Genomic DNA, 25,000 nt, shown 5'->3' with positions numbered 1-25,000 from the left:
AATTCTTATAATCTTCCTGGACCAGAATTCTAAAATCTATTATTTACAATACAATATTTGTAAATTGTCCAATAATATGTTCAACATGTTATGAGTTCATTCTTTTAAATATAACAGTGATGTCATTGTGAGTATGCGATCAAATACATGTTTATGATTGAAGATGGCCATGGCCATAGAAAAGCTGGAGTAGATTTCTTGACAAAGGTTACGTCAATAAAATAAAAAAATTGGCTAAGCATATAAGCATTATACTGTACAAGAGTGATCTTCAAATTACTAAAATGTCTTATGATTAACTTATTTTTAGTCTGATTTCATAAAAAATAAAATGTTATGACATTGACTTACTGGTGAAAACTAGCAGGGATAAATAGTATTGGTAGATAATACAGTGAATAAGGTTAACCTTTTAATTATTCATTCAATGTTTAAAATTTCTAACGCAAAAGCAATATCTTATTTGATCATACAGCACAATGGAGACTACAAAAAATAATGTTAGAATTATCAGGTACCATTCAAGTACTGATCCCTTATATCTTAAGTAGCAACCCTTATAATCTTTATTTCATTATGGCGATATTTCAATCGTGGAATGTTCTTTTCTGTTATTACAATAAGATTCCAGACCATATATTGAACAGATAGCTTGGATTGCTACAATTAACTTACAGAAGTTTTCTAAAAAAAGATGTTTCATTTCTTGACTTGTTTAAAAATAAAAACAGAATGAGATTGCATCTGGCTCTACTCATATATAAATGAAAATGATACAATGCAAAAATAAAATACACACAACACATATAAATACATTTGAGTGTTACAACAACATCCATGGTATTTAGGGTAGACTTGCCTGTAGAAGAATCACTGCTACAGAAGAATGACCGCACATTGCCTGAATATTTATCATCAAGACAGATAGATGACAATGCAGCTGGCATGCCGGCAGATGACAGTGGTGGTTGAGGTGGTGCTGGTGGTGGTGGGGCATTGTTACATACAAGGGGTGGTTTTGCATCACAAACTGATGGCCTGATGATAGCGGTGTTATTCATTAAATCGTGTTTGAATAAATTAGGATTGTGACATGCTTGATTCTGTATTTGTTGTTGGTGTAGTTGTGGTTGTGGTTGGTTATGACATGTATGGTTGTGATTATTATGGTTGTTGTGTTGGTGATGGTGATGATAGTTGTTACTTTTTTGTGAGTTGACACGATGCAAGGAGCATGATGGTAAATGTCCATTCCCTATGGAGATGGGTCGAGGTTCCAGCTCTCCACAATGACGAGGTGGGAGATATGGGGGGAAATCAAGAGGATCTGATTCCACCACATCAAAAGAGGAGACTCCACTTACAAAGTCGGAACTTCCACCACTGCCATTGCCTCCTCCGCCACCACCGATGAATTCTCCAAAGCTGTCTTCCTGCTGCATGTCTTTGAAAGGGGAAATAGCATTAGAGTTACAAAAGATTCTATCAGCAATTGTATGAAGAGAATGGAACAGGACAATACAGGGTTGGGGGGGGGGGGGGGGGGATGAGATGAAAACAGGACCATAAATGTTTTTAAATAAAACATTTCAACCTATGTCAATGAGAAAAACAGTACCTCCAAAAAAAAAACCCAAATAAAACAACAACAAAAAACAAAAACAGAAAAGGCCCAAAATACTAATATAAACCCTAAAGAGAAATGCTCAAATAGAAAAGAAAAACAAAAAAAGATAAAACAAATAGATAGAAAAAAATAAATAAAAGAAGATTACACCCAAACTTCTAAAGACACTGGGTTGAAAATTTGATTCTCTGATTTTCTGAATTTTTAAATCTTTTGTTGTTGTTTCAAATCATTTTGACAGATTGCTCTGCTGTTCATTGCTTCTAAAATTTCACAACTAGAAGAATAAATCTTTATCATTTGAAGAGATGGAAAATTTCAAGCCTAACGGTTGACTTTCTGATAAGTAATCTTAGTCTTACATTTTATACAGAGGAAAAAGAAAAGCATGAATATACTGTTGGCAAGAATATAATCTTTTAGAAATATTCTTATGAATATCAAATGTCACTTGCATTTCAATATCCATGAGCAGTGATACTGATACCAGTCAAGAAATTGTCTGAAAATTCTTAGACAAATAACATTTCCTTCATTCTTTTACATGGCATTTGAGGTGTATCATTTTTTCCAAAATTAAATAACGGTCGTTGTGGGGGTTGGGGGGGTATTAGTTGGTTGAGGATAAATTCATGGTAAAAAAGAGAGGATGAAAGTGTGATATTTGAATAGATATGATCTGGGTCAGTGCTAAAGCTACTGATTTCTCCAGTGAATCCAAAACCTATTCCTGTTTGAAACGTAATTAAAAGTATTCTTTCTAAATTTTACAAGTTAAAACTTGCTACTCAACTTTATAAAGATATCCACATGTTTCCTGTCATTCAAAAGCAATAAAAAAAAGGGGGAAAGGTAGTTTAACACAAGAAACAATTATATTATATTGCATTCAAGAAAACAGTCAAGCATTCGTCAAGACATACCCATCACCAACCTAATATTTCATGCCAGATCTAGACTATACAAAGTGGAAAACGTGCATTATCAAAACTAATTGTTTCAAAAGTATCCTTCTAAACTAGAAATATAACAGAGGAGACAGTTTTTAAAAACAAAAAAACAAGTTGTTTCTTTGTTAAGTGATTTTAATGTAACATATGCTGCAAAAGTACGGTAGAAAATGTTAAAGTGAGCAATTGGTGGGGTGCCGATGGGGAGGTAGGGGGAGTGAGGAAAGAATTGATGGTTACCAATTTGCATACCCAATCCTGCAGTCAAAAAAACAAAAACAAAACGCCACAAAATATCTAACTTGCTATTGGCAGACTAAAAAATGATGTTGACAGATTTTATGAGATACTTTTCACATTGTTAAGGTATAGCGAAACGTATGCGTGATCTTGTGTATCTTTTACTACATATTGGCAACATATGTGTGGTTCAGATTTGTAAAAATATTGACATGACGGGTCTCCAAATAGTTTGCTCAACTTTTACCTCTGCCATGTGAGTAAAATGACTCTCAAAATTTTATCACATAAGAACAGGAGAGAAAAAGATACTGAAAAGTAAAAAAATTTCAAAACTGAATAAAAAATTTTAAAAACTAGTTGCCTATGAAAGATGCCTTGAAAGTGGAGTACTATGACTAAAGAGCGTACCTTTGCTATTAAAACCAGACGGTCCAACCGCTTGGGATTCTGTGGGTGCTGTTTGGAAATCAGCAAAATCATCTTCGACTGCAGCTTCACATGTTGCCATTACTCCAGCAGTTGGTGCCTTCGACATGAGTTGTGGAGGGGTAATAGAAGGTGCTGGAGGATGCATGATGGAGGGAGGTTGTTGTGGCTCCGATTGCAGAGTGGCAGTAGTAGTGAGGTTGTGAGTAAGTATGGCACTACCTGAGTGGTTGACAGGCTGGTCTCCTCCTGTTGGTAGTACTGGATGGTGGTGGGAGTGAGGTTGAGAGGGATTTGTATTCGACAGCGGTGAAGGTGTTGCATCTGGATGGATATGTTAATGATTTCGTAAATTCAAGGAAGCTATCATCTCAGAGGTTAGAAATATCATAAAATTATCTCCACTTAAATCATGCTTCCTTAACCCAATGCAAATAAAACTTTTCTTAAAATACCTGGGGGTTTAATCAAATGGGAAATGTATCAAACTGTTACAAAAAAAGATATTGTTACCACCCCTGATTAAGAAAATAACCTTGGCCCCAAGGACCACGAATTTCTAACTAAATCTATGGCAAAAAATCATTACTAGTACTACCATTATCAATTATTACTATTATCATTATCATTATCATCATCATCATTATTATTATTACAGTTGACTCCACTTAATCACACACCCTTGGGAGTTCAGGTTAGCTTGTCAATTAAGCGGAGTGTGTGATTAAGCGGAGAAGCTAGAAATAGCATTTAAGCCCCAGCTTTCATGTGCCATTCATGTAGGAACTTAACTTCTGAGTTTTCTACGGGCTTGGGACCCTCACATTCTAGACACGACCTCATTGGAATGTTTGTTTTTTATTTATTTATTCTATTTTATTATTATTTTTTTTTAATTCATTTATTTGGGGTTTTTTTATTTTATTAGTTTCTTTTTCTTCTTTTTTTCTTTCTTATTTTAAATCTTTTCTTTTGATATGTTTAATCAACAACAAAATGTGACATTATTATTTGTTAGAACAGTAATCGCGAAGCGTTGATTGCCTTCTATTCTGTGCAAGCTGCTTATAAACCTTTGTCTCCAATCTAGCCAATGTAGATCTTATAAACCTTTGTCTCCAATCTAGCCAATGTCGATCTTATAAACCTTTGTCTCCAATCTAGCCAATGTCGATCTTATAAACCTTTGTCTCCAATCTAGCCAATGTAGATCCTATAAACCTTTGTCTCCAATCTAGCCAATGTCGATCTTATAAACCTTTGTCTCCAATCTAGCCAATGTCGATCTTATAAACCTTTGTCTCCAATCTAGCCAATGTAGATCTTATAAACCTTTGTCTCCAATCTAGCCAATGTCGATCTTATAAACCTTTGTCTCCAATCTAGCCAATGTCGTCTAAACTTTGTCTCATAGCATGTAGATTTATAAACCTTTGTCTCCAATCTAGCCAATGTCGATCTTATAAACCTTTGTCTCCAATCTAGCCAATGTCGATCTTATAAACCTTTGTCTCCAATCTAGCCAATGTAGATCATCTGTCAAGTGTTCTTCTTGGATGAAGTGGATGTTTGTCTACCAAGACAAGTTTTTCAGTGTTTATCATGGGTGGTGTGTCACATTCCGATGACTCATCCGAATCTTCAATAACTAGGCATTGTCTTTTGTGTGGCTGAACGGAGTCCAGTTTTATCCTGAGATGTCAGTTTACGCTGATATTGTCCATTGCTCCTAATTGATCAAATGCTTTGGCTGAAAAGTTGTGTAGAACGGGAACAGTATTGTTCATTTCATATAACTGTTGGTTGTCAAGGTGTGGCGATTAAGCGGAGATGGTGTGCGATTAAGTGGTGCTATTATATAGAAAAAATTCCGTTTTTCGGGAATGAGTAGCATATAAGCGGAGTATGCGACTAACCGATGTGCGATTAAGCGGAGTGAACTGTATTATTATCATTATTATTATTACTATTATTATCATTATTATTGTTATTATCATCATAATCATCATTATTTTTATTACTTTTATTATTATTATTATTATTATTATTATTATTATTATTATTATTATTATTATTATTATTATTATCATCATCAATATTATTATTATTATTATTATAATTAATATCATTATTATTATTATTATTATTATATATTATTATCATCAATATATTATTATTATTATTATTATTATTATTATTATTATTATTATTATTATTATTATTATTATTATTATTAGTATTATTATTACTAGTAAAAAGAACTATTTTCATTCGATATTGCCAGAATCATTTTCTTGATTAGTTTGATTACGATTAGATGCAAATTTTAATCGATGTGCTTGTCATCGCTGCCATGCTTTATTCGGCATGATTTTAGTTTATCAGTCAGTAGACATCAATATCAATAAGTCGCAAGTCTTTACCACGCTTTACTTGGGAGTGCTTTGCACTACCTTCAATACTTCACAAATTAAAATGGCAGCCGAGAATCAAAACAATGGTCAAATTAGGAAATTTTAAACTTTCACAAATCTATCAAGGTTTGTTCTAGAGTTTTTAATACGCTTTTATATGATGACAAATTGAATACATAAACGCCTGACAAAAGATCAACGGTGAAAATAGAAATTGAATGAATACTGGGGATGTAGGAGCTTTCGGAATGTCTCCCCTTTACTTAGGTGAGGTCAAATGAAAATCTGAAGCGGATGCAAAAAATATCAAGTCCCCGAATCTGTCTACTTTTGGTTTGTTCGGGCTAGAAGCTAGACAGAACCAATTGACAGTTTGCCGAAACGTTTAACTAAATATTTCCCAGGGCAATAATTATCACATCGATGGCATAAAAACCACAGTAATATCAGCAGTAATATTAGTTGATGTTGTTAATCGGTGAAACTTGTTTAAAATTTCTGTAAATCCGAATACCGTCATGTGATCAAGTGAATTATATCACTATGAATGCCATGATTTTCTGAAAAAATGCCAATCTGACAGTTCCTAGCAAACACCCCCCCCCCCCCCCCCCCCCCTGCTCAGGAATTTCTCTACTTGATGGACACCCTCCCCCCCTTTTTTTTTTCTTCCACGCAACAACATTCCAAAACACACACACACACACACACACATGTATAGATAGTTCGAAGATGACGTCACTCAGGTCTTTGTTATTATTTTTTGCCATCCGCGTTTATGAGTAATGCTCACTGAACTGTATTAACCTGACTATAAACTTTCATGGATACACACAGTTTTGTGTGTTGGTCCGTCATACTTCCGGATGGCAATGTTATGAGCTTCTTAGCCAAGCGCATAATATCTATACACCACACACACACACACACATATAAACATACACGCAATGAGAACACACTACTACATAACAACACTGATCACCGCTAAATCAACACAACGGAAGTAAGGACTCTACTGGACAGATAGAGTTGAGGGTGTGGCCATGAGATGTTAGTGTCTTTGGTAAATTTTTTATGATATTTGTTTGACTTAACGAACTTTCAAACTGACTTTAAATTATAAAGGGAAATCAAGTTATATGTTTATCTATCTGTAAAAAATACATTTCTATTTTTCAAATCTTTCAGTAAAGTTGTGCGCCGTATCAATTTTTTTATTGACTCAAATAAGCGCAATGTTCTCCACAAGGCTATATTTTTTAAAGAAAGGATTATTATTATTATTATTATTATTATTATTATTATTATTATTATTATTATATTATATATTATTATTATATTATTATATATTAATTATTATTTGATTATCAATATTATTATTACTATTATTATCATCATTAATTATTATTTTTATCAGTATTATATTATTATCATTAGCAATATTATTATTATTATTATTATTATTATCATTATTATCATTATTATTGTTATTATTATTATTATTACTATTATTATTATTATTATCATTATTATTACTATTAGTATCATTATCATTATATTATTATTATTATTATTATTATTATTATTATTATTATTATTATTATTATTGTCATTATCATTAATAATGATGGAGAGAGTTAAAGTTACTGGTAAAGATGAAAGAATTTGGTGATGTAGGTGACGACAATAAAGATAAAAATTATTATGATAAAGGTGATGTTGTTAATGATTACATTGGTATTGTCTTACTTTGACCTGTAGTAAATGATGGAATCGGAGGAACAGGACATCGGACCAGAATGTCAACTCTGCTTGTGTCATGGTTATTCTGAGGAGGAAACAAAACTGTTTAACTACAAACTAGTTTGTGTGATACAACATCCAAAAAACTGATCAGAAAACAGAAAACATGACTATCAGACAGACAATCTTGAGGTTTGGAATTAAACTGACATTTTTTGTAAATTTCCCTAAACAGCTTTTCAATAATAATAATATAATAATAATAATAATAATAATAATAATAATAATAATAATAATAATAATAATAATAATAATAATAATAATAATAAATAATAATAATAATAATAAGCAACAACAACAACAATGAAGCGAAAGAAGAAGAAGAAAGAAGAAGAAGAAGAAGAAGAAGAAGAAGAAGAAGAAGAAGAAGAAGAAGAAGAAGAAGAAGAAGAAGAAGAAGAAGAAGAAGAAGAAGAAGAAGAAGAAGAAGAAGAAGAAGAAGAGGAAGAATACTTTATTGCATCCTGAAAAGGAATTTTTTTGTACAGACGTCATATAATTTACACAGTAAGATAGACAGATAATGGAAATACGATGTACAGTCCACTCCGGATAATCGCAACTTGGTTAATCCCAACATTTCCCAAGAAACGGAATTGGACAAAATTTTTGGAACACAATATAGAAGACCATTACTATCAATGCTATACCTCTACAACTTTCCAAGCATTTATGCTTCTGCCTGTGTGTGTGTGTGTGTGTGTGTGGTGTTTGTGTGTTTGTGTGTAGGGATTGTGTGGAGGTGTGCATGTGAGTAAAAGAGAGTATGTATGGGTTTTCGAAACTGTTATGTAACGTCATCTTCATTGATGTTATATCATTTACATTTTAATGTTTATATATTATTATTTTATTAATGTATTTTTGTCTATCTATGTGTTGTATTTTTAATTGCAAACATTTTAAACCAAATTACAAATTGCAATTTTTTTGGACACTATTATTAACATCAATATACACTTTACTAGACATCTACATCTTTACAATTATATAATCTGTACAGCCCTTGTAATTTACCCATGCAATTGTTCTTACTTTTTACAATATTATTATTAAGTTTCACTTTACTACTTATATTTATTATGTTTATGTCAGTATCATTGTCGGTATTTTATATATGTGTACAAAAATTTCCTTTTTGGATGAAGTACATTATTATTATTATTATTATTATTATTATTATTATTATTATTATTAATATTATATTTATTATTATTATTATTGTTATTTGTTATTGTTATTCTTCTTCTTCTTCTTCTTCTTCTTCTTCTTCTTCTTCTTCTTCTTCTTCTTCTTCTTCTCTTCTTCTTCTTCTTTTCTTCTTATTATTATTATTATTATTATTATTATATATCATTATTATTATTAAGTAGTAGTAGTAGTAGTAGTAGTAGTAGTAGTAGTTAGTAGTAGTAGTAGTAGTAGTAGTAGTAGTAGTAGTAGTAGTAGTAGTAGTAGTAGTAGTAGTAGTAGTAGTAGTAGTAGTAGTAGTAGTAGTAGTATTATGAAACAAAAATGATGATAGCACTACCAACCTGTGTGAGAGCAACAAGAGCCAGGATGAGCCACAGCTCTGTCTTAACTAAGAGGCCTGGAGTACCAGTATTACACAGGGACCAAAGGTGGGCCAACTTCTCTCTAGGGAGACCACTCAACAGTAGGATAGGGTACAGGCGGTCTGTAGCAATCTTTCCATCTCTGTGAATTTCATTGGGTTAAAAAACGTGAAGATAGAAACAATTTGAACACATTAATTATTTTCTGATAACCAAGGAAAAATGTAATATTTAATTCCATTTCTTGGCCACAATTTTTAACATTTGTCTTTAGGGTCTCCTATGAAAAAAAAAAGAAGTGAAATAATCGAGGCATAAACCATATCTCAGCTCTGCAAAGTGAGCACAAAGAGTCTCAGCTGATTTACTTAATAGGGAGGAGGATAAGGAGGTGGAGAAGGAGAAGAAGAAGAAGAAGAAGAAGAAGAAGAAGAAGAAGAAGAAGAAGAAGAAGAAGAAGAAGAAGAAGAAGAAGAAGAAGAAGAATATCTAAGAATGCAAGATGATTGTTGACGATGTAATTAAATGACTTACACTAAAGATGCCTCCAAGATCTGTTTATATACTGGAGGAACTTGATTTTCATTAAAGGAACACCACTCAGGTAGACTCACTGGTCCATTGGATGATGGTGGGGCAAACATGTTATTTGGGGGTGTGCCCTGTGGCAAGGGAGGTGTTTGAGTGACACCTGGGTGGGTGAGAGCCTCTGAGGAAGACGTTGCTTCACCATACGTTGGCGGCGGTCCTGTGGGTGGTGGTCCTAGGGGGTGGTGGGGAAGAGGCCCAGCAGCTGTGAATTGCAAACATAATGGCCCTGTAAGAAAGCTTATATATTCGAACTGAAACGTTTATTTACTATTGATATCAATAACTACAATGACAAAATAAGAAAAACAGATGGGCCAAGTACTGGGCAATGTACAAATAACAAAAGGCACTCATTTCAAGTTATGTACGAATAAGAAATGAGCAGGCACAAAATCAAGTGGTCTCAGCCCAGAACTAGGAGACAAAGTCAAATAGTAGAGGGTTAATACTAGAAGGCCTAAATGTCTCACATTTCTACAACATGAGGCGATCCCCCCATCCCTCCCCTTTCACATAATATAGCAAATATGGCAGATTAGACTCATCGACTCCTAAATTTCTCATTGGAGCTAAACCAACAGAGCTGCCAAACAATTTTTCAAATGATGCCCTTTCGCCACAACATCATAAGATATCGTCGCCTAGACATTCCACAAAAGAATATAGATAATTCATCAAACAAGATGTCTAAAATCAACAGGAATCACCCATGTTGTCCAAGTGAGCAAATTGGGGGTTAATAATCTTGCCCAAGGAAAAAAAAAGGTGAGTGTTTGAAACGGGTCTTGAACCCAAGACCTTCCGGGTCATTGTGCAATGCCTTAACCAATAGTGCTGGTAAATAAGGAATGTGACTTTAAAAATCTGGATCTTTTCACCATAACTTTTTATTACATTACAAAAAATTTGTAATATTAGTCCTTACAATTACTCCTGCTTCAGTTCAGACGCATTATAACTACGAAAGATATGTCTTTGTAGTGAAATTTAATAGAAATCTGTAATAAATACCATTAAAAACCTTCATATATAACATTAGTAAACATCACTAATCAATAAAAAAGGGGGAAAAAATAATAAAATAAAAAGATTATATTTAAGAGCCTAAAAAATTTAGGAAAATTTTCAAGAAAAAGACTGGTCTACAGAAGTAAAATTTCAACCTCTATAACATACCAAAATTGTGGGGTGTCGCTGTTGCTAAGGTGACATTGTCAACAGCATGACTGGTGGGCAGTGCCTGACCCTGGACTAGGAATGCATTATTGACCATGGCTGAAGCACCCTGACCTGGTGGGACCTGCTGCATGGGGAATGGCTGCTGTGTGGGGACTGGGGCAGCTACTGTGTGAGCTGGTGGTACACAGTTATCAATAGGCATCATTTGTCAATGCATCTGTCATCACCATCTTCATTCATTATTATCATCATTACCATAGTCATTTGGAATATAGCAATGAGCATCATCATTTTCAAAAAAATAAAAAATAAAAATTTGCAATAACACCAGTTTCACTATCACAATGGGCATAATCATCAGCATAAAAAAAGAAGTAAATAAATAAAAATAAAACACAAACAATTATAAAGTTCATGTCCACACATTAACCTGCTCCATGGTTCTCACAATGCTTCATTTATTCCTCCAGCAGACCATATGGAACCAAATTTCTATTTCATACGGTTTGAATTACCAGTTAGACGCCCTTTTTGCACAGCCTTTAGCCAGGGTACTCATTCAAACCTGAGAGCAAGAGATGTAAAAGTGTCTTACCCAAGGAAACGATGCGAAGTCCAAAGGACGCTATGCATTGTCAACCAACTGGTCAATGGCCATACACAACATTGCTTGATTTTGATAAGACACTACTGTTGAGCTACCAAAGCCATATACATGAATATTATTATCATTTCAATATCAACCCCACCAGTTTGGACAGACAGTCTCTGCATTGGACATCAATAAATAAATAAATAATAAATATATTAAAAAAAATAAATACATTTTAAAATTACAAATCTTGACACAAAGAGTTTACCTTGTGCATAAATTTCCTTACCCAACAATCAGCCCACACCATGGGTGCCAGCAGGAAGAAGTGCTGAAACCTGAAACTAAAATCTCGACACTTTGCCAAACCTGAAAATGTTCTTACTGAAAATGCGGCCTAAACTTTACTCTTATTTCATCACCGTTTTTATACCATTATTAAATGATTAAACAGCAAACATATTGACACAATGAGAAAATTAATTTTATTTTAAAACCAACTTATAATACATAGTGAAACACAGTGTCAGTGCAGTTGTCTCTCTCTAGGGGAGCCAAAGAACAGAGAGAGACAGAAAGTACCAGAGGTACTCCCTCAACATTTTTTTTCACGAATCTACCTCCATACACTGAAAAGGTGGCTGAATCACGTTTTCGAATTTTTACCGATGCTATTTAGTATTAGGTTATTTTACTCAAAACACTGAAACCGGAGGTATTTGACTTCGAGATATCGCGAAACCGGAATTCCGGCATGAACCGGAAAACTGGCACCCATGGCCCACACCTCATGCAATATTTATATAATTGAATAAGTTTCCAATTTTTTAAAGTAAAGCATACAACTCAAAATGAACCATCAAAATCTAGGTGAGTGAAAATACCTAAAACAATTATTGAAAAAGAAAACATTAAAGACAATAAATGAAACCTTACCAGGTAATTGAAACAGTCCATCAAGATCTTTGGCACTTTTCCAACTGATGGAGTGGTCACTTTCATGATAGCTGGATCTACGCTGATTGTCGTGGTGTTTGGGTCGGTGTACTTCATTCAGAGTTGGTTTGTGGAAACCTTTTGCTTTCTGAGGCGCTGACAGGTCGGAACACTCCAACATCATGGAAGTCAAATCTAAAAGTAGAGAATTCAAAACCATAAATAAAAGCACCATGTTCGTGGTTGAAACTCCTCCCAATCTACACTTAGCAGGAAGATAAAACAGATTGTACAGCAGTACATAGGGTTTCCTCTAGTAACTAAATCAAGTGATGTTGAGCTGATCAGTTGATGGGGGACAGTCAAGGATAACAAAACTCTGTCCCCAGCATTGTGATCTTGGGTAAAGCACTCTACATTTAACTTGAGTATGAGTGAGTAGCTGGTTATAGGCAACACCTGATGTTATAAGAGTGCTAATGAAACCTAAAAATAAGAGAAGCTTTAGACAAGCTTGAGCAGAAACTATGAAACATGAGTCAGACATGTTGACCGGAAACACCAAGCAGACATAACAAACACAAAGGCAGACCCACAACAAGCATATACACTGTGAAAAATAAAGACCTCAAGCGCCTCAATGACACACAAGAACTGACATGCGAAAAGGATTTAGAATACCTGAGATCTATCGCAGCAGACCGTCATCAATGGAAAGAACTCACGAAACAAATCAGAGAAACTGCAAAAGTGTCCCAGTCCGAAGATTAGGAAGCAATTGGCAATAAGTCAAGTGAATACAAGGATGGTAACAGGCAACTTGTTGATTGGAAAGTACTATCAAAGTCTAGCCCCATAAGACTTATGGCTCTGAAGGACTTAAAGAAATTCGAATGGATAGTGTAGTCAACCTAGGATGGTTGATGTAAAAATAGACTAATTATTTTTGTAATAAACTAAGTTGACAATTGTCTTCCCCTCATTTAATTAATGGAAAGCATGGGGACACTTCTCTACCTCACCCAATGCTAGAGTATACCAAATTGGATACTAGCTCTCTGTAATCTTTCTCATTGAATCCGCTACGTGAATATGTCAAAGTGAAAAATTGGAAACCAGGCACCGGTGAAAGTTAAAGGTCTTCAAAAGTGTGTTGGAAACAGTCCCAGACAAAGCAAGACAGGAAAATACAAGAGAAAGTAAAAAACATAGCAAAAAATCAGCCTGCCTCCCCAGTCGAGACAGGCTGATTATTGGGATGTTTCTTTTCTTGTATTTTTCTTTCTTACTTTGTCTGGACACACAATTTTTCAGATATTGAGCTATGCGATTGCTTGGCAGAATGGATGCAAGTTTCAGTTTGAGTAGAATTTAATTCCCCTGTTGAAGGGGTAATTAAAGTAGAGAGCAATACCTTTTTTCTCCTCAATTGGTAGCGTTGTTGGTTCTCCATTTTCCTCAAAGGCATCGGTTAGAGTGTTGCTGTTCTCCAACCGATCTGGCGCTGCTGATGGATCTGAAGCTGGACCTTGGAGGAATTCCCCAAAACCATCATCTTCTGCTTTTGAATCAGCTTCTGATGCTTTCCCTTTAGATAAAGTTTTAAAATATTTTGTTGAAAGACCACACATAAACAAAAAGTGTCAGTTAAAAATGATGTCAACAGTGAAATGCTCACTCATTACGATAATAATCCCTTATAAAATGAAGTGCCAACATATTTTGAAAAAAAAAGTTAATTTTAAATACAGTGGTCTCCGTTTATAAGCACAGTCCTCTGGAATCAAGCAGAGTGTGTTTAAAGCCAGATCTTGCTTGTACGCAGATTTGAATTTTATTGTGTACCAAGTCTATGAGCAATTATCATATTACACTATGAATAACTTTTTCTTGCTTCATGTTTTTGTTTTTAAGGGTTTTACAGCGCTTGTAACAAATTTAGGTCATTTCAGCGCCAGTAAAAAGGAAGAAAATGGGATAGTCAAAATAATTATAGATTTACAATTGAAAGCACACAATAAAAAGTTAGACAAAGGAGAATGGTTTAAATAGGAACAGATGTAGATTTCAAGAGCATATCTATCATCAATGTACTGAGATCCCCAAAAAGTCTCATCCAGACACCAACACAGGAACTCACTAAGAGGAATACACTTAAATAGAATATATCCAAAAAAAGAATACATAACTAACAAACATAACAGAGAGATGATTTATAAGGAAAAAAATATGATCCCTCAAAACTAATATTAAACATGTGACTGTTTCCCTCTCAGCTATGACTCCGGCAAGGGTCAGAACAAAACCAAGCAATCTCATTCCAAGACAAAGACAGAAAGAAACTCAGAAAACATATAAGGGAATAGAAGACATAGTAAGTAGCCTCCTGCCCATCATGGAAAACTTTTTCTTCTTAGGTTCGAAAAGTATACATGATGATATGCACTAGGATGCAGACTTGAAACTGCCATGGGTCCATTCAAAAGTCATTTGTAGTTTTTAAAGTCAATCTTTTGAGTTTATTTAAACCCCTTTCTTTTCTGCCACAGTATGCGACTGCATTATGCCATATATGTGGGACGAGAGGTAAAGAAGCTTGCGATTGTTAATTGCTTAACTTTTGATGGATGTTCCTGTTTATGTCATCCTTTTCTCAGTGATTAAATTGAAGATAAAGTCTGATGGTTTTAAGTGCGTGTTTAATATGTGAGGTTGTTGATGCAGAGGACAAAATAGACTTGTCAACCGACTCAAGTGTGAAATTAAGAAAGTCACAGACCAAGAATACTAGTGCGAACATTGTACAAGCAGACTTAACACTACTGTGAAATAAACTTGTCATCAAAATGACTGTCTTAATTAACTATGACCACATCTGGTGACAGTCCGAGCCCTCCCTTTTCTTCCCCTGCTTCCAGTACCGTATCAACGTAACCACAAGTGGACAACATGTCTAAAATCACCCTACTCCCCCCCCCCCCCCCCAGGGACTAACTGTTTCCATTAGCTGCTTAGCCTGTCTATTGTTATCACTTGAAGATTTTATGAAGGGCGCGCATTCCTTTTCACCACTAAGGTGTAAATCATTTTGTGCAAGGGAGGAAGAGTGGTGACTATTGTGTGAACTCACAGAGCATTTTGATGTTCCCATTAACAGTGTTAACCCTATCAATCTTTTGTATTTAAAAATGGTATCTTTCTTTTGTTATTTACTCATTTTCTTTTATTTTCGTATTAAGTTATGGTCAGAAAATTGAGCATGCTTATAAATGGAGTCCTTTTTGGTGAGCGTGCTTTTAGAGGGGTACGTTTAAATTGTTAAAATCTTGTTTCGCCTCCCAAGCGTGCTTATAGCCGGACGGTGCCTGTAACCAGAGTGCTTATAAACGGAGACTACTGTATCATAATTTTTACAAATATATTTGGGCACATAGGTTGAGATTGACTTATAGTTGATACCAGGAAATAAACTGTGATATTAAGAGCGCCTTTCATGCCTTAATATGGGGCTAATGGAGACAGAGTAGTAAGCTGAGTAAGATGACTGTGTGACACACAATCAAATTAGTGGACCCCAACACTTAATTTGAAATTAAAATAATGACCTTTTGATTTCTGAACTGCTGGTTTCGCATCCACCTTGAACATAGAGCCAATGAGACTGTCTGTATCAACTTTCTTTGCGCCTGGTTTACCAAATTGTCTAAGTTTCTGTCTCTGTTCTTCAAAAAACCTCTCTTTTTCTGACTTCTGGTGTGTTCCTTTACTTTTGCTGAGTGTTGTTCTGTAATGAAAGAATAGAAAATTATCTTCTATGAATTTCTCAACATGACAATAAATAGTGTTCCCAAACATGACAGTTGGATAAAATTCCCCATTTCACCCAGTAAATGTTGCTTATGGGATCAACCATCTTCTGCAGCAAAGTGCTAATTTTCGTGCTAGTTGAGTGAACTTATCATAATGGTAATCAAATGTAAGGCTTCATCCAACTAAAACAGAAATAAAATCAAGAAATCTAGAAGCAACTATCATAAAAATGAAATATAAAACAATCTATGAATTACTTTGTTTACTACTATGCGGAATTTGAGAGATAATGCATCCTTTCTTTAAAAAATATAGCATTGAGGAGAACATTGTGCTTATTTGAGTCAATAAAAAAATTGATACGGCGCACAACTCTACTGAAAGATTTGAAAATTAGAAATGTATTTTTTACAGATAGATAAACAGATAACTTGATTTCCTTTTATAATTTAAAGTCAGATATCATAAAATATGTACCAATGACGACACTTGACTCCCAAAATCAACTAATTTTGCACTGTAAAAAGTTGTCAATTTGCGTCATCTATTTATGACATCAAGTATTATTATTACTTCCGTTGTGTTGTTGATTTAGCGGTGATCAGTGTTTGTTCTAATTGCGTGTATGTTTGTGTGTGTGTGTGCGTGTGTGTGTTTGTGTGTGTGTGTGTGTTTGTGTGTGGTGTATACATGTGTGTGTGGGTGTTGGCATTTTTCAGCAAATCGTGGCATTCATAGTGATATTATTCACTTGATCACATGAAGGTATTTCAGTCGCCATTTTGATTCTTTTTTTACTATTAGGGTTAGTTCGAGATCGAGGATATTTCTTTTTCTATTAAGGTTAGTCATAAGTCTTAGTAAAGGTGCTAGGATGTTTGTTTCTCCATAAGTTAAGCAAAGGGGAGACATTCCGAAAGCTCCTACATCCCCAGTATTCTTTAAATTTGTATTTTCACCGTTGATATTTTGTCAGGCATTTATTTATTCAATTTGTCATTATATCTAGAAGTATTTTAAAAACTCTAGAACAAACCTTGATAGATTTGTGAAAGTTTAAAATTTCTTAATTTGACCATTGTTTTCATTTTCAGTCGCCATTTTGATTTGTTAAATATTGAAAGGTAGTGCAAAGCAGTCTGAGAGTTGTTTTTTTTTCTATTAGGGTTAGCTCTAGAGGTTAGTCATAAGTCTTATTAAAGGTGCTAGGAAGTTTGTTTTTCCATAAGTTAAGTAAAGGGGGAGACATTCCGAAAGCTCCTACATCCCCAGCATTCTTTAAATTTGTATTTTTACCTTTGATCTTTTGTCAGGCGTTTATTTATTCAATTTGTCATGATTTTTTCTATTAGGGTTAGCTCGAGATCGGATGATTTTTTTTCCTATTAGGCTTAGTCATAAGTATTATTAAAGTGCTAGGGTGTTTGTTTTTCCTGTTCGGGTTAATTAAAGGTACTAGGTTTAATTTTTTCTTGGGGTTAGTTGAGGGAACATATTATTAAATATATTATTGGGCCACACAGAAAAATCAACCGAAGATATACCAAATTACACAGACAACGTTGTTTACCAATCTGCCCTCATTAAATGATGGTGAGTACAGTATCGAATGAAAATAGTTCTTTCCCCGCGAAATTGCGGGCTTTTTACTAGTACAAAGAAATGATAATAACCTCTTGATCAACACACATTCTCATAAAAGTGAAAGTACAATATAATAGTGTGCGTAAAACAATCTGATACTACAAAAGAGGAAAACCATTAAGAGCACATAAATTGATATTCAAGATGTCTTTACAAAATTTTAAATAGTAAATATTGAACCATTTAATTTATCAAAGAGATTATCTGGGCAATATTGCTGAAATAATTATAAGACATTGTTCTGCTATTTGGCCATATGAAACTTTCAGCCAATGGGAGAGCGGCTTAGGTCAGTTCACTTTTATGATCCAGTCATCACTAAGACCTACAAAAGAGAGTCACAAAAGCTAAAGTCATAGAAAAACACATGGTGGTTTTGAATCCCCTCCCCCCCCCCCCCCCCCCCCCCCCCAAAGAAAAAAAAGACAATTAAACCAACATTTAAAACCAGGAAATAAAAAGTGTTGAAAACAGATTAAGAATGGCATTATCAAAAATGGCCAAAAGGCAAGTATCTCTGTTTTGTAGTGGTTAAGCTGTTTGACTTGCAACCTAGATAAGCTGGGATCCAACCCCAAGGAGGACACTGGTTTTTGATGCTGGGTTTTTTTTTCTTGTTTTTCTTTTTTTAATCTGTATAATAATAGTGTCCAAATAATCCTGAGCCTATCATTTTGCAACATTGGCCAAATAATTTTACCGCTATCTTGGCCACATTGCCCAAATATCCCTGTGACTATTTGGGTAACAATGCAAATGTCGCTCCCTTATTTTATCTGGTAAGCAAATATTACAATGACAGTAAGCCTGCAATAATGAGGGGGAAAAATACTCAGGTAAAAGGAAAATATTAGCTTTTTCATTAATTTGAACAAAAAAGTTTACATTTCAAGCTTCAACTATGGACATAATTAATGGGGACAGCCAGGAAAGTTTTCAGCTCAAACTCTTGTCTGATAAAAATCATGTATATGATAATAGTTAAAAGACTAACATAGCATGCACTTTTTCGAATGTTCCAAAATAGATGGTAAATATCAACATTTGGTAATTATAGACTGATCATTTGAGAAAATGATATTCTCTTTACATTTAAAAAATGCATTTTTGGAACAATATTAGAACGTAGAGAGAATAATATTTATGGTCAGTTGCCAGAAACAGTCAAGATTGATTGATTTGTTATTTTAAAAATCTTATTTTGTTTTATTTTAATTTAGGGGGGGGGGGGATAGTCTATTTTGGTGTTTTTATTTTCTCTCTGATTTTTCTGGCATGTCAGAATGACTTTCCACATTCAATCAGAGTTAGTTAATCATAGCAAATACATACCTAGGTTGGTTAAGCATAGCCATACCAGGTTGCTGGTGGGCACTGTAAGGTGGAGGAGGGGTGTTCGGGGGACCCATTCGCATGTTCTGAGGAAAGGAATAATATTGATAAATATTAGCATCAATGATTCCTGGAAAAAGAATAAGTTGTCTTGGGAGACTTTTCATTAGGAAGAAGAAATAAGGGTAAATAATATCAGTAGTTATTCACACTCCTTCATTACACAGGCAAATAGCTCATTAACCTGGTAATCAAACTTGCCAAAAGGCATGCAATGTAAAATGGTTTTTTCTTTCCTTAAAAAAAATTACGTTCCAAGAAAGAAATTGTATTTGAAGAATACAAAATTTACCTAAAATGTAAAACATTTTCTGTTTTTTTTTTTCTTTATATCGCTTTAAAATATGAAAGAGCTCATTTCCCCTCTAGTTAACCATGTCAATCAATAGCCTTGGACATCTCTTTTTTAAGTTAAATGTGTTATGGGACCTTCAAGAACTATTTCACAAGATCTCCAATTCTGCAAAGACTTCAAGGTCTAACTGGTGACAGCAACTTAGGCATTATGATTGATTGACTGATAAGCAAAAGGCCATGAGTCAGTCAGGCAATCTAACACTTTAAACTTCAAACAAAAGAAGGAAAACAGGGTCAGCTCAACAATAATACAACTTACTCAATAGATGTGTGAAAATTTGATTTAATGGAATTAGTTTTTGCACAGAGAGAGAGAGAGAGAGAGAGAGAGAGAGAGAGAGAGAGAGAGAGAGAGAGAGAGAGAGAGAGAGAGAGAGAGAGAGAGGAGAGAGAGAGAGGAGAGAGAGAGAGAGAGAGAAGAAGAGAGAGAGAGAGAGGAGAGAGAGAGAGAAGAGAGAGAGAGAGAGAGAGAGAGAGAGAGAGAGAGAGAGAGAGAGAAGAGAGAGAGAGAGAGAGAGAGAGAGAGAGAGAGAGAGAGAGAGAGAGAGAGAGAGAGAGAGAGAGAGAGAGAGAGAGAGAGAGAGAGAGAGAGAGAGAGAGAGAGAGAGAGAGAGAGAGAGAGAGAGAGAGAGAGAGAGAGAGAGAGGAGAGAGAGAGAGAGAGAGAGAGAGAGAGAAAGAGAGAGAGAGAGAGAGAGAGAGAGAGAGAGAGAGAGAGAGAGAGAGAGAGAGAGAGAGAGAGAGAGAGAGAGAGAGAGAGAGAGAGAGAGAGAGAGAGAGAGAGAGAGAGAGAGAGAGAGGAGAGAGAGAGAGAGAGAGAGAGAGAGAGAGAGAGAGAGAGAGAGAGAGAGAGAGAGGAGGGGGAGAAATGGCAGTACTTTGCACTCTCTTTCTACCTCCTTCCTGTTCCACCATTCTCTTTTTATTTTATAATCAGTCTCTTCATTTTATCTCGTCCTTCAGTCACTATAGATATATCTTTATCCATTATCTCTTTTTCTTTTGTTCCCTCTCTCTCTCTCTCTCTCTCTCTCTCTCTCTCTCTCTCTCTCTCTCTCTCTCTCTCTCTCTCTCTCTCTCTCTTCCCCTCTCCTCCCCCACCGCTCTTTCTCTTTTTATCTACCACCTTCCTATTCCATAATTCTTTGTTCTGTTTTCTCAGTTCAGTCCGATGTACATTCTGGACCAATCTGTCATGCGCGCTCACATATGTATAATGCTGAACACATAAAAATTGGTACTGTGGAAATTGATCACTCTTCTCAAAGACAAAACTTTATAATAAAGAGTAGTTTGAATGATAATCATTCTATTTTGTTCAACAGAATTGAATCGATGGAATAGTTTAAATAAAACATAGATCTCTGGAGAGAATAAAAATTAATTGAGCCATAAATGTGCACAATAAGATTCCATGGGTTTAAGGAGCAGGGCTCTAATTCATGGAGTGGGACTACGACGATAGTCCTAGACTAAATCCGTAGTCTCAGACTAAAAGGCGTTGTAAGCTATTCATGAAGCCGGACCACGCGAAGTCTTAAGATTAAACGAGGGACTAAACGGGTGAAATTTACACCCGCGATTTAGCAGGCGTAAATATCGTAGTCTGGGACTAAATTTCAAAATCATATGTGCTCTACGCTGGGGGAAGTAATTGTAAAGCGATTAGAACAAGGATACCCGACAGTTTTTGATTTTATATTCATTTTTATTATTTTTTTGGGGTTTTTTTTGTTTTTTCTTTTCTTTTCTCGAAGATTTGACAATCGCACATACACTCCTCATCTTGCCCATTCAAAACACTCTCCAGGGACTCCCCCCCCCCCCCCCCCCCCCCCCCCCCCCCACAGTTTCATAGTAACTTCCTCCTCCTCCTACTACTACTGCTGCTACTTTCACTATTATCATTACTCCTACTACAACTACTACTTCTACTACTACTTCTACTACTACTACTACTACTACTACTACTACTACTACTACTACTACTACTACTACTACTACTACTACTATGTCTACTACTACTACTACGACTACTTCTACTACTACTGCTATTACTATTACTACTAGGTACTACTACTACTACTACTACTACTACTACTATTACTACTACTAATACTACTGCGACTACTATTACATTTCTATTATGTCCTTTATCGTCCATTATTTCTAGAAATTTCAGTCTCTCACTGGCCTTATCATTTCTATCACACCACGCTAACGATTCGTTCACACTCCAACCATCGTTGAGTACAGACGATCCAATTTATACTGCATTTCATCTTAATTGTTTTTTTGTTGTGCCTAAACTTGTCTCACACTCACACTATTTTTATTTGTGGGGCCAAAAAAATATAATAAAACGATCAAAACAAACACGAACAAGAAATAGATATGATTTCTGTGTTATTTCGTATGACACATGCGCAGTTGGAAAAGTAACACATTTCTATGACGTTTTGCGATACATTTCCGAGGAATCCTCAGTTAAAAATAGATCGACCTCTGTAGTCTGAGACTTCACTAGCGTAGTCAGAGACTTGATAGTCAGGGGCGAAGTCTGACTCCATGAATAGCTTACTTTCCGTAGTCTCGGACTTCCCAAAGTCTTAGACTACAAAGTCTCAGGCTTTGCTATAGTCTGAGACTACCATAGTCTCGGTCCATGAATCAGAGCCCAGATCTGGATGATGGTGATGGAGAAGAAAAGGAAGAGAAGGAGGAGCAGGAGGAGGATAAAGATGATGATGATGTGGTAATGATGATGATGGCAGGTTGTTAGTTTTAACAGATTTGACATAACTTCTTTTTTCAACAGTTTCTGAAAACAAGAACATATTATTTGATTAAGTTAAGTGTAACACATTTTAGACCATGAGTTTCATGAAGCAATACCTGCATTGGAAACCTCATCATCATCTGCTGCTGTATCATGGGATTCATTGGCACATTAGGTTGTACATATGTGCCCTTACTGTTGTCATGTTTGGCATCCCTGGGCCTGGTAAAAAAGAATGTATATTTTAGTTTTTTTATATGACGAATTTATGACTAATTGTTATTATCATCATCATCATCATCATCATCATCATTATTATTATTATCATTATTATTACTATTATTATTATTATCACTATTATTATTATTATTATTACTATTATTATTATTATTATTACTATTACTATTATTATTACTATGATTATTATTATTATTACTATATTATTGTTATTATCATTATCACTATTATGATTATCACTATTATTATTATTATTATTATTATTATTATTATTACTATCATAACCATTACAAGTAATGCTTCGGTTACGAAAAAGGCATGCACAACATACTTGATTATTACTGCCATTGTATCAAATCATACTTGGTTTGTATTCCAGTAAGAATTTTCAGGAAAGCTGTTGAAACCGCGAGGTCAGTGGAGTATATAAACATAAGGTGAAAATATACAATCGTTAGGATCCTTTAAATAGTTGAGCACTCTAAAATATCTGCACATATCAACCTCTCGTTTTATATAAAAATGTATTCTATTCTTCATGTTTTTTTTTGTTTTATGAATAGATAGAGATATATAGATAGATAGATGGAAGAGAGAGAGAGAGAGAGAGAGAGAGAGAGAGAGAGAGAGAGAGAGAGAGAGAGAGACAGAGAGAGAGAGAGAGATAGAGAGAGAGAGAGAGACAGAGAGAGAGAGAGAGAGATTGATAGCAAATATATTTTAAATTGTGAAACTCTCACCCATTGGGCTTTGTCCGTGAAATCCTCTGGCCTTATTATATCTGAAACGAGGATATTTTGTATTGTGATAATCAAAAGTACATTTGATACTGATCTAAAATTACATTTGAAGTCAGAGTGGTCTGATCTAAATTGACAGTTGACAGAGTGATCTAATCTAAAATTGACATTTGATAAAGTGATATATTTCATCCTGTCGAGCGCACATAAAGAACATGTTCTCATCATTCAGCAACTTTTTATCATTTTAGGCATTAAGTACAATGGTCCTTTTTCCTAAATCAAAAACTTAACTCTCATTACCCATTTTGCACTCAACTCTCAGTCTATCTCAAGGTAGACTCTAAAGACGTATTCTCTCTTGTCATGAATAAAATGAATTTCTGTTTGTTAAAAAAAAATGTTAATTATCTATTACTCTAAAAATTCAAATTTCTAGTCTGCTGTAGGTTGATTTCTTCATTTTTTAGACCTGTAAATGAGCTCTATAAAAATTGACTGAAACTGTTTGTATCGTATCAGATAAATCCAAAGAATCGAGATGAATAGTAAACAGTAAGCTCACTTGAGCAAAACAATGGCAGAAAACTAATTTACGTGGGAATTAATTAGGCGACGTACAATTGTTTCTTATAATTAGGTACCCACATCAGTGAAGAAACGGTCAACCAGTTTGTTTACAATGTGAGGCAATCGAGATGTGCTTGTAGCAATCATACAACTTTCGATTTGAAGGTGTCTTCATAACGCACTTCCATTAAACTTTTTCATACTTTTAGGTTCTACCAAGTAAATGTGGTCAATTTTGGCTTAGATGAAACAGTGAAATTTATCACTCGGCGGCTCAGTTAGAATTGGCTACCATTGGGATCACGACAGGTTTGGAAAGTGAAAAGATAATTTCACGAAGGCTGTGTGAAAATACACTGGGGTGTGTTCAGACATGGCAATTCTAAGAAGCGTCGCTTAGCCTTGGCAATATATCCATCGTAAATATAAACGGCCCTTGAGCTATGCGTAACGCTGTGGAACATTCCTAATTACTTTACAGTCATTCGACTACGATTCATGAATTTTTTCTTTCTTCTTCATTTCTTTCTTTCCTTTTTAAAAATATTTGAATTCGACGAATTGACTGATTTCAGTTAATTGACTGAGAATTTACAGGTCTAATTTCTACCCCCTGCTAAATGTGTATCAATTTTGAGCGTCTTGATGTTTTACTGAGGTGACCTGATGTCAGTAATAAGTGGTTATGCTTCATAAACAAACATACTGGGTTTGCATCCAGGCATGACAAGTTTTATTTCTGAACTTGAGGAAAAAAATGCGTTCTAAAAACTGAAGTCATAAATTTTATTTTCAACTCTTACCCTTTTTATCTCAGACTTAGGCTAGGCATATAGATTACAAATAAATTGTTCTATTTTTCACTTTAACCTGCTACTGAAATGGTTTTTTAAAAATAAGGAGACGGAACCGAGCCTTTAACTAAACTTTTCATGATTAATTTCTATTCACTACAATTAAGCAAATATTTTCACCTTCCTATCATTCAACGATGCGGACATGAGAGAGTAAAGGTAGTATAATTTTCTAAAAACCAAAATAAGCTTCTGTCCAATGCCATCCTTCCATATTCAGTCACAGGATTGTCAATTGGCATTACTCAAACCAGGTCATTTTGATCATTTGATCATCAAACTCCCTACAATGCAGCGATCA

The 25,000-nt window shown here is 34.7% G+C and overlaps 2 protein-coding genes across 4 annotated transcripts in view; both read right to left on the bottom strand.

The window, feature by feature from the left end:
* The window catches only part of LOC144977173 (uncharacterized), a 44,977-nt gene extending 21,634 nt beyond the window's left edge, over window positions 1–23,343 (bottom strand). For 2 of the 3 annotated variants that reach the window (XM_078922053.1, XM_078922055.1), the window contains exons 1-12: window positions 23,276–23,343; window positions 22,415–22,520; window positions 19,104–19,189; window positions 15,923–16,101; window positions 13,732–13,905; window positions 12,318–12,512; window positions 10,787–10,963; window positions 9,554–9,812; window positions 8,999–9,161; window positions 7,410–7,488; window positions 3,229–3,570; window positions 860–1,444 (exon numbers count right to left, since the gene is read on the bottom strand). In XM_078922053.1, the coding sequence (XP_078778179.1) occupies window positions 860–1,444; window positions 3,229–3,570; window positions 7,410–7,488; window positions 8,999–9,161; window positions 9,554–9,812; window positions 10,787–10,963; window positions 12,318–12,512; window positions 13,732–13,905; window positions 15,923–16,101; window positions 19,104–19,189; window positions 22,415–22,462 (2,287 nt within the window). In that variant the 5' untranslated portion in view covers window positions 22,463–22,520; window positions 23,276–23,343. The remainder of the gene's footprint in view (window positions 1–859; window positions 1,445–3,228; window positions 3,571–7,409; window positions 7,489–8,998; window positions 9,162–9,553; window positions 9,813–10,786; window positions 10,964–12,317; window positions 12,513–13,731; window positions 13,906–15,922; window positions 16,102–19,103; window positions 19,190–22,414; window positions 22,521–23,275) is intronic. The other variant, XM_078922054.1, reaches the window with a different exon arrangement.
* Window positions 22,500–25,000, bottom strand: part of LOC144976538 (uncharacterized) — a 15,194-nt gene continuing 12,693 nt past the window's right edge. Inside the window, exons 5-6 of the mRNA XM_078920833.1 lie at window positions 23,276–23,432; window positions 22,500–22,520 (exon numbers count right to left, since the gene is read on the bottom strand). Coding sequence (XP_078776959.1) covers window positions 22,500–22,520; window positions 23,276–23,432 — 178 coding nt within the window. The remainder of the gene's footprint in view (window positions 22,521–23,275; window positions 23,433–25,000) is intronic.

Source organism: Berghia stephanieae, chromosome 7 (genome assembly GCF_034508935.2).
Source record: "Berghia stephanieae isolate SIO BIC M18660-M18661 chromosome 7, UCSD_Bste_1.3, whole genome shotgun sequence".
In the NCBI taxonomy this organism is placed as follows: Eukaryota; Metazoa; Mollusca; class Gastropoda; order Nudibranchia; family Aeolidiidae; genus Berghia; species Berghia stephanieae.
This window is presented reverse-complemented; position numbering and strand designations above follow the sequence as displayed.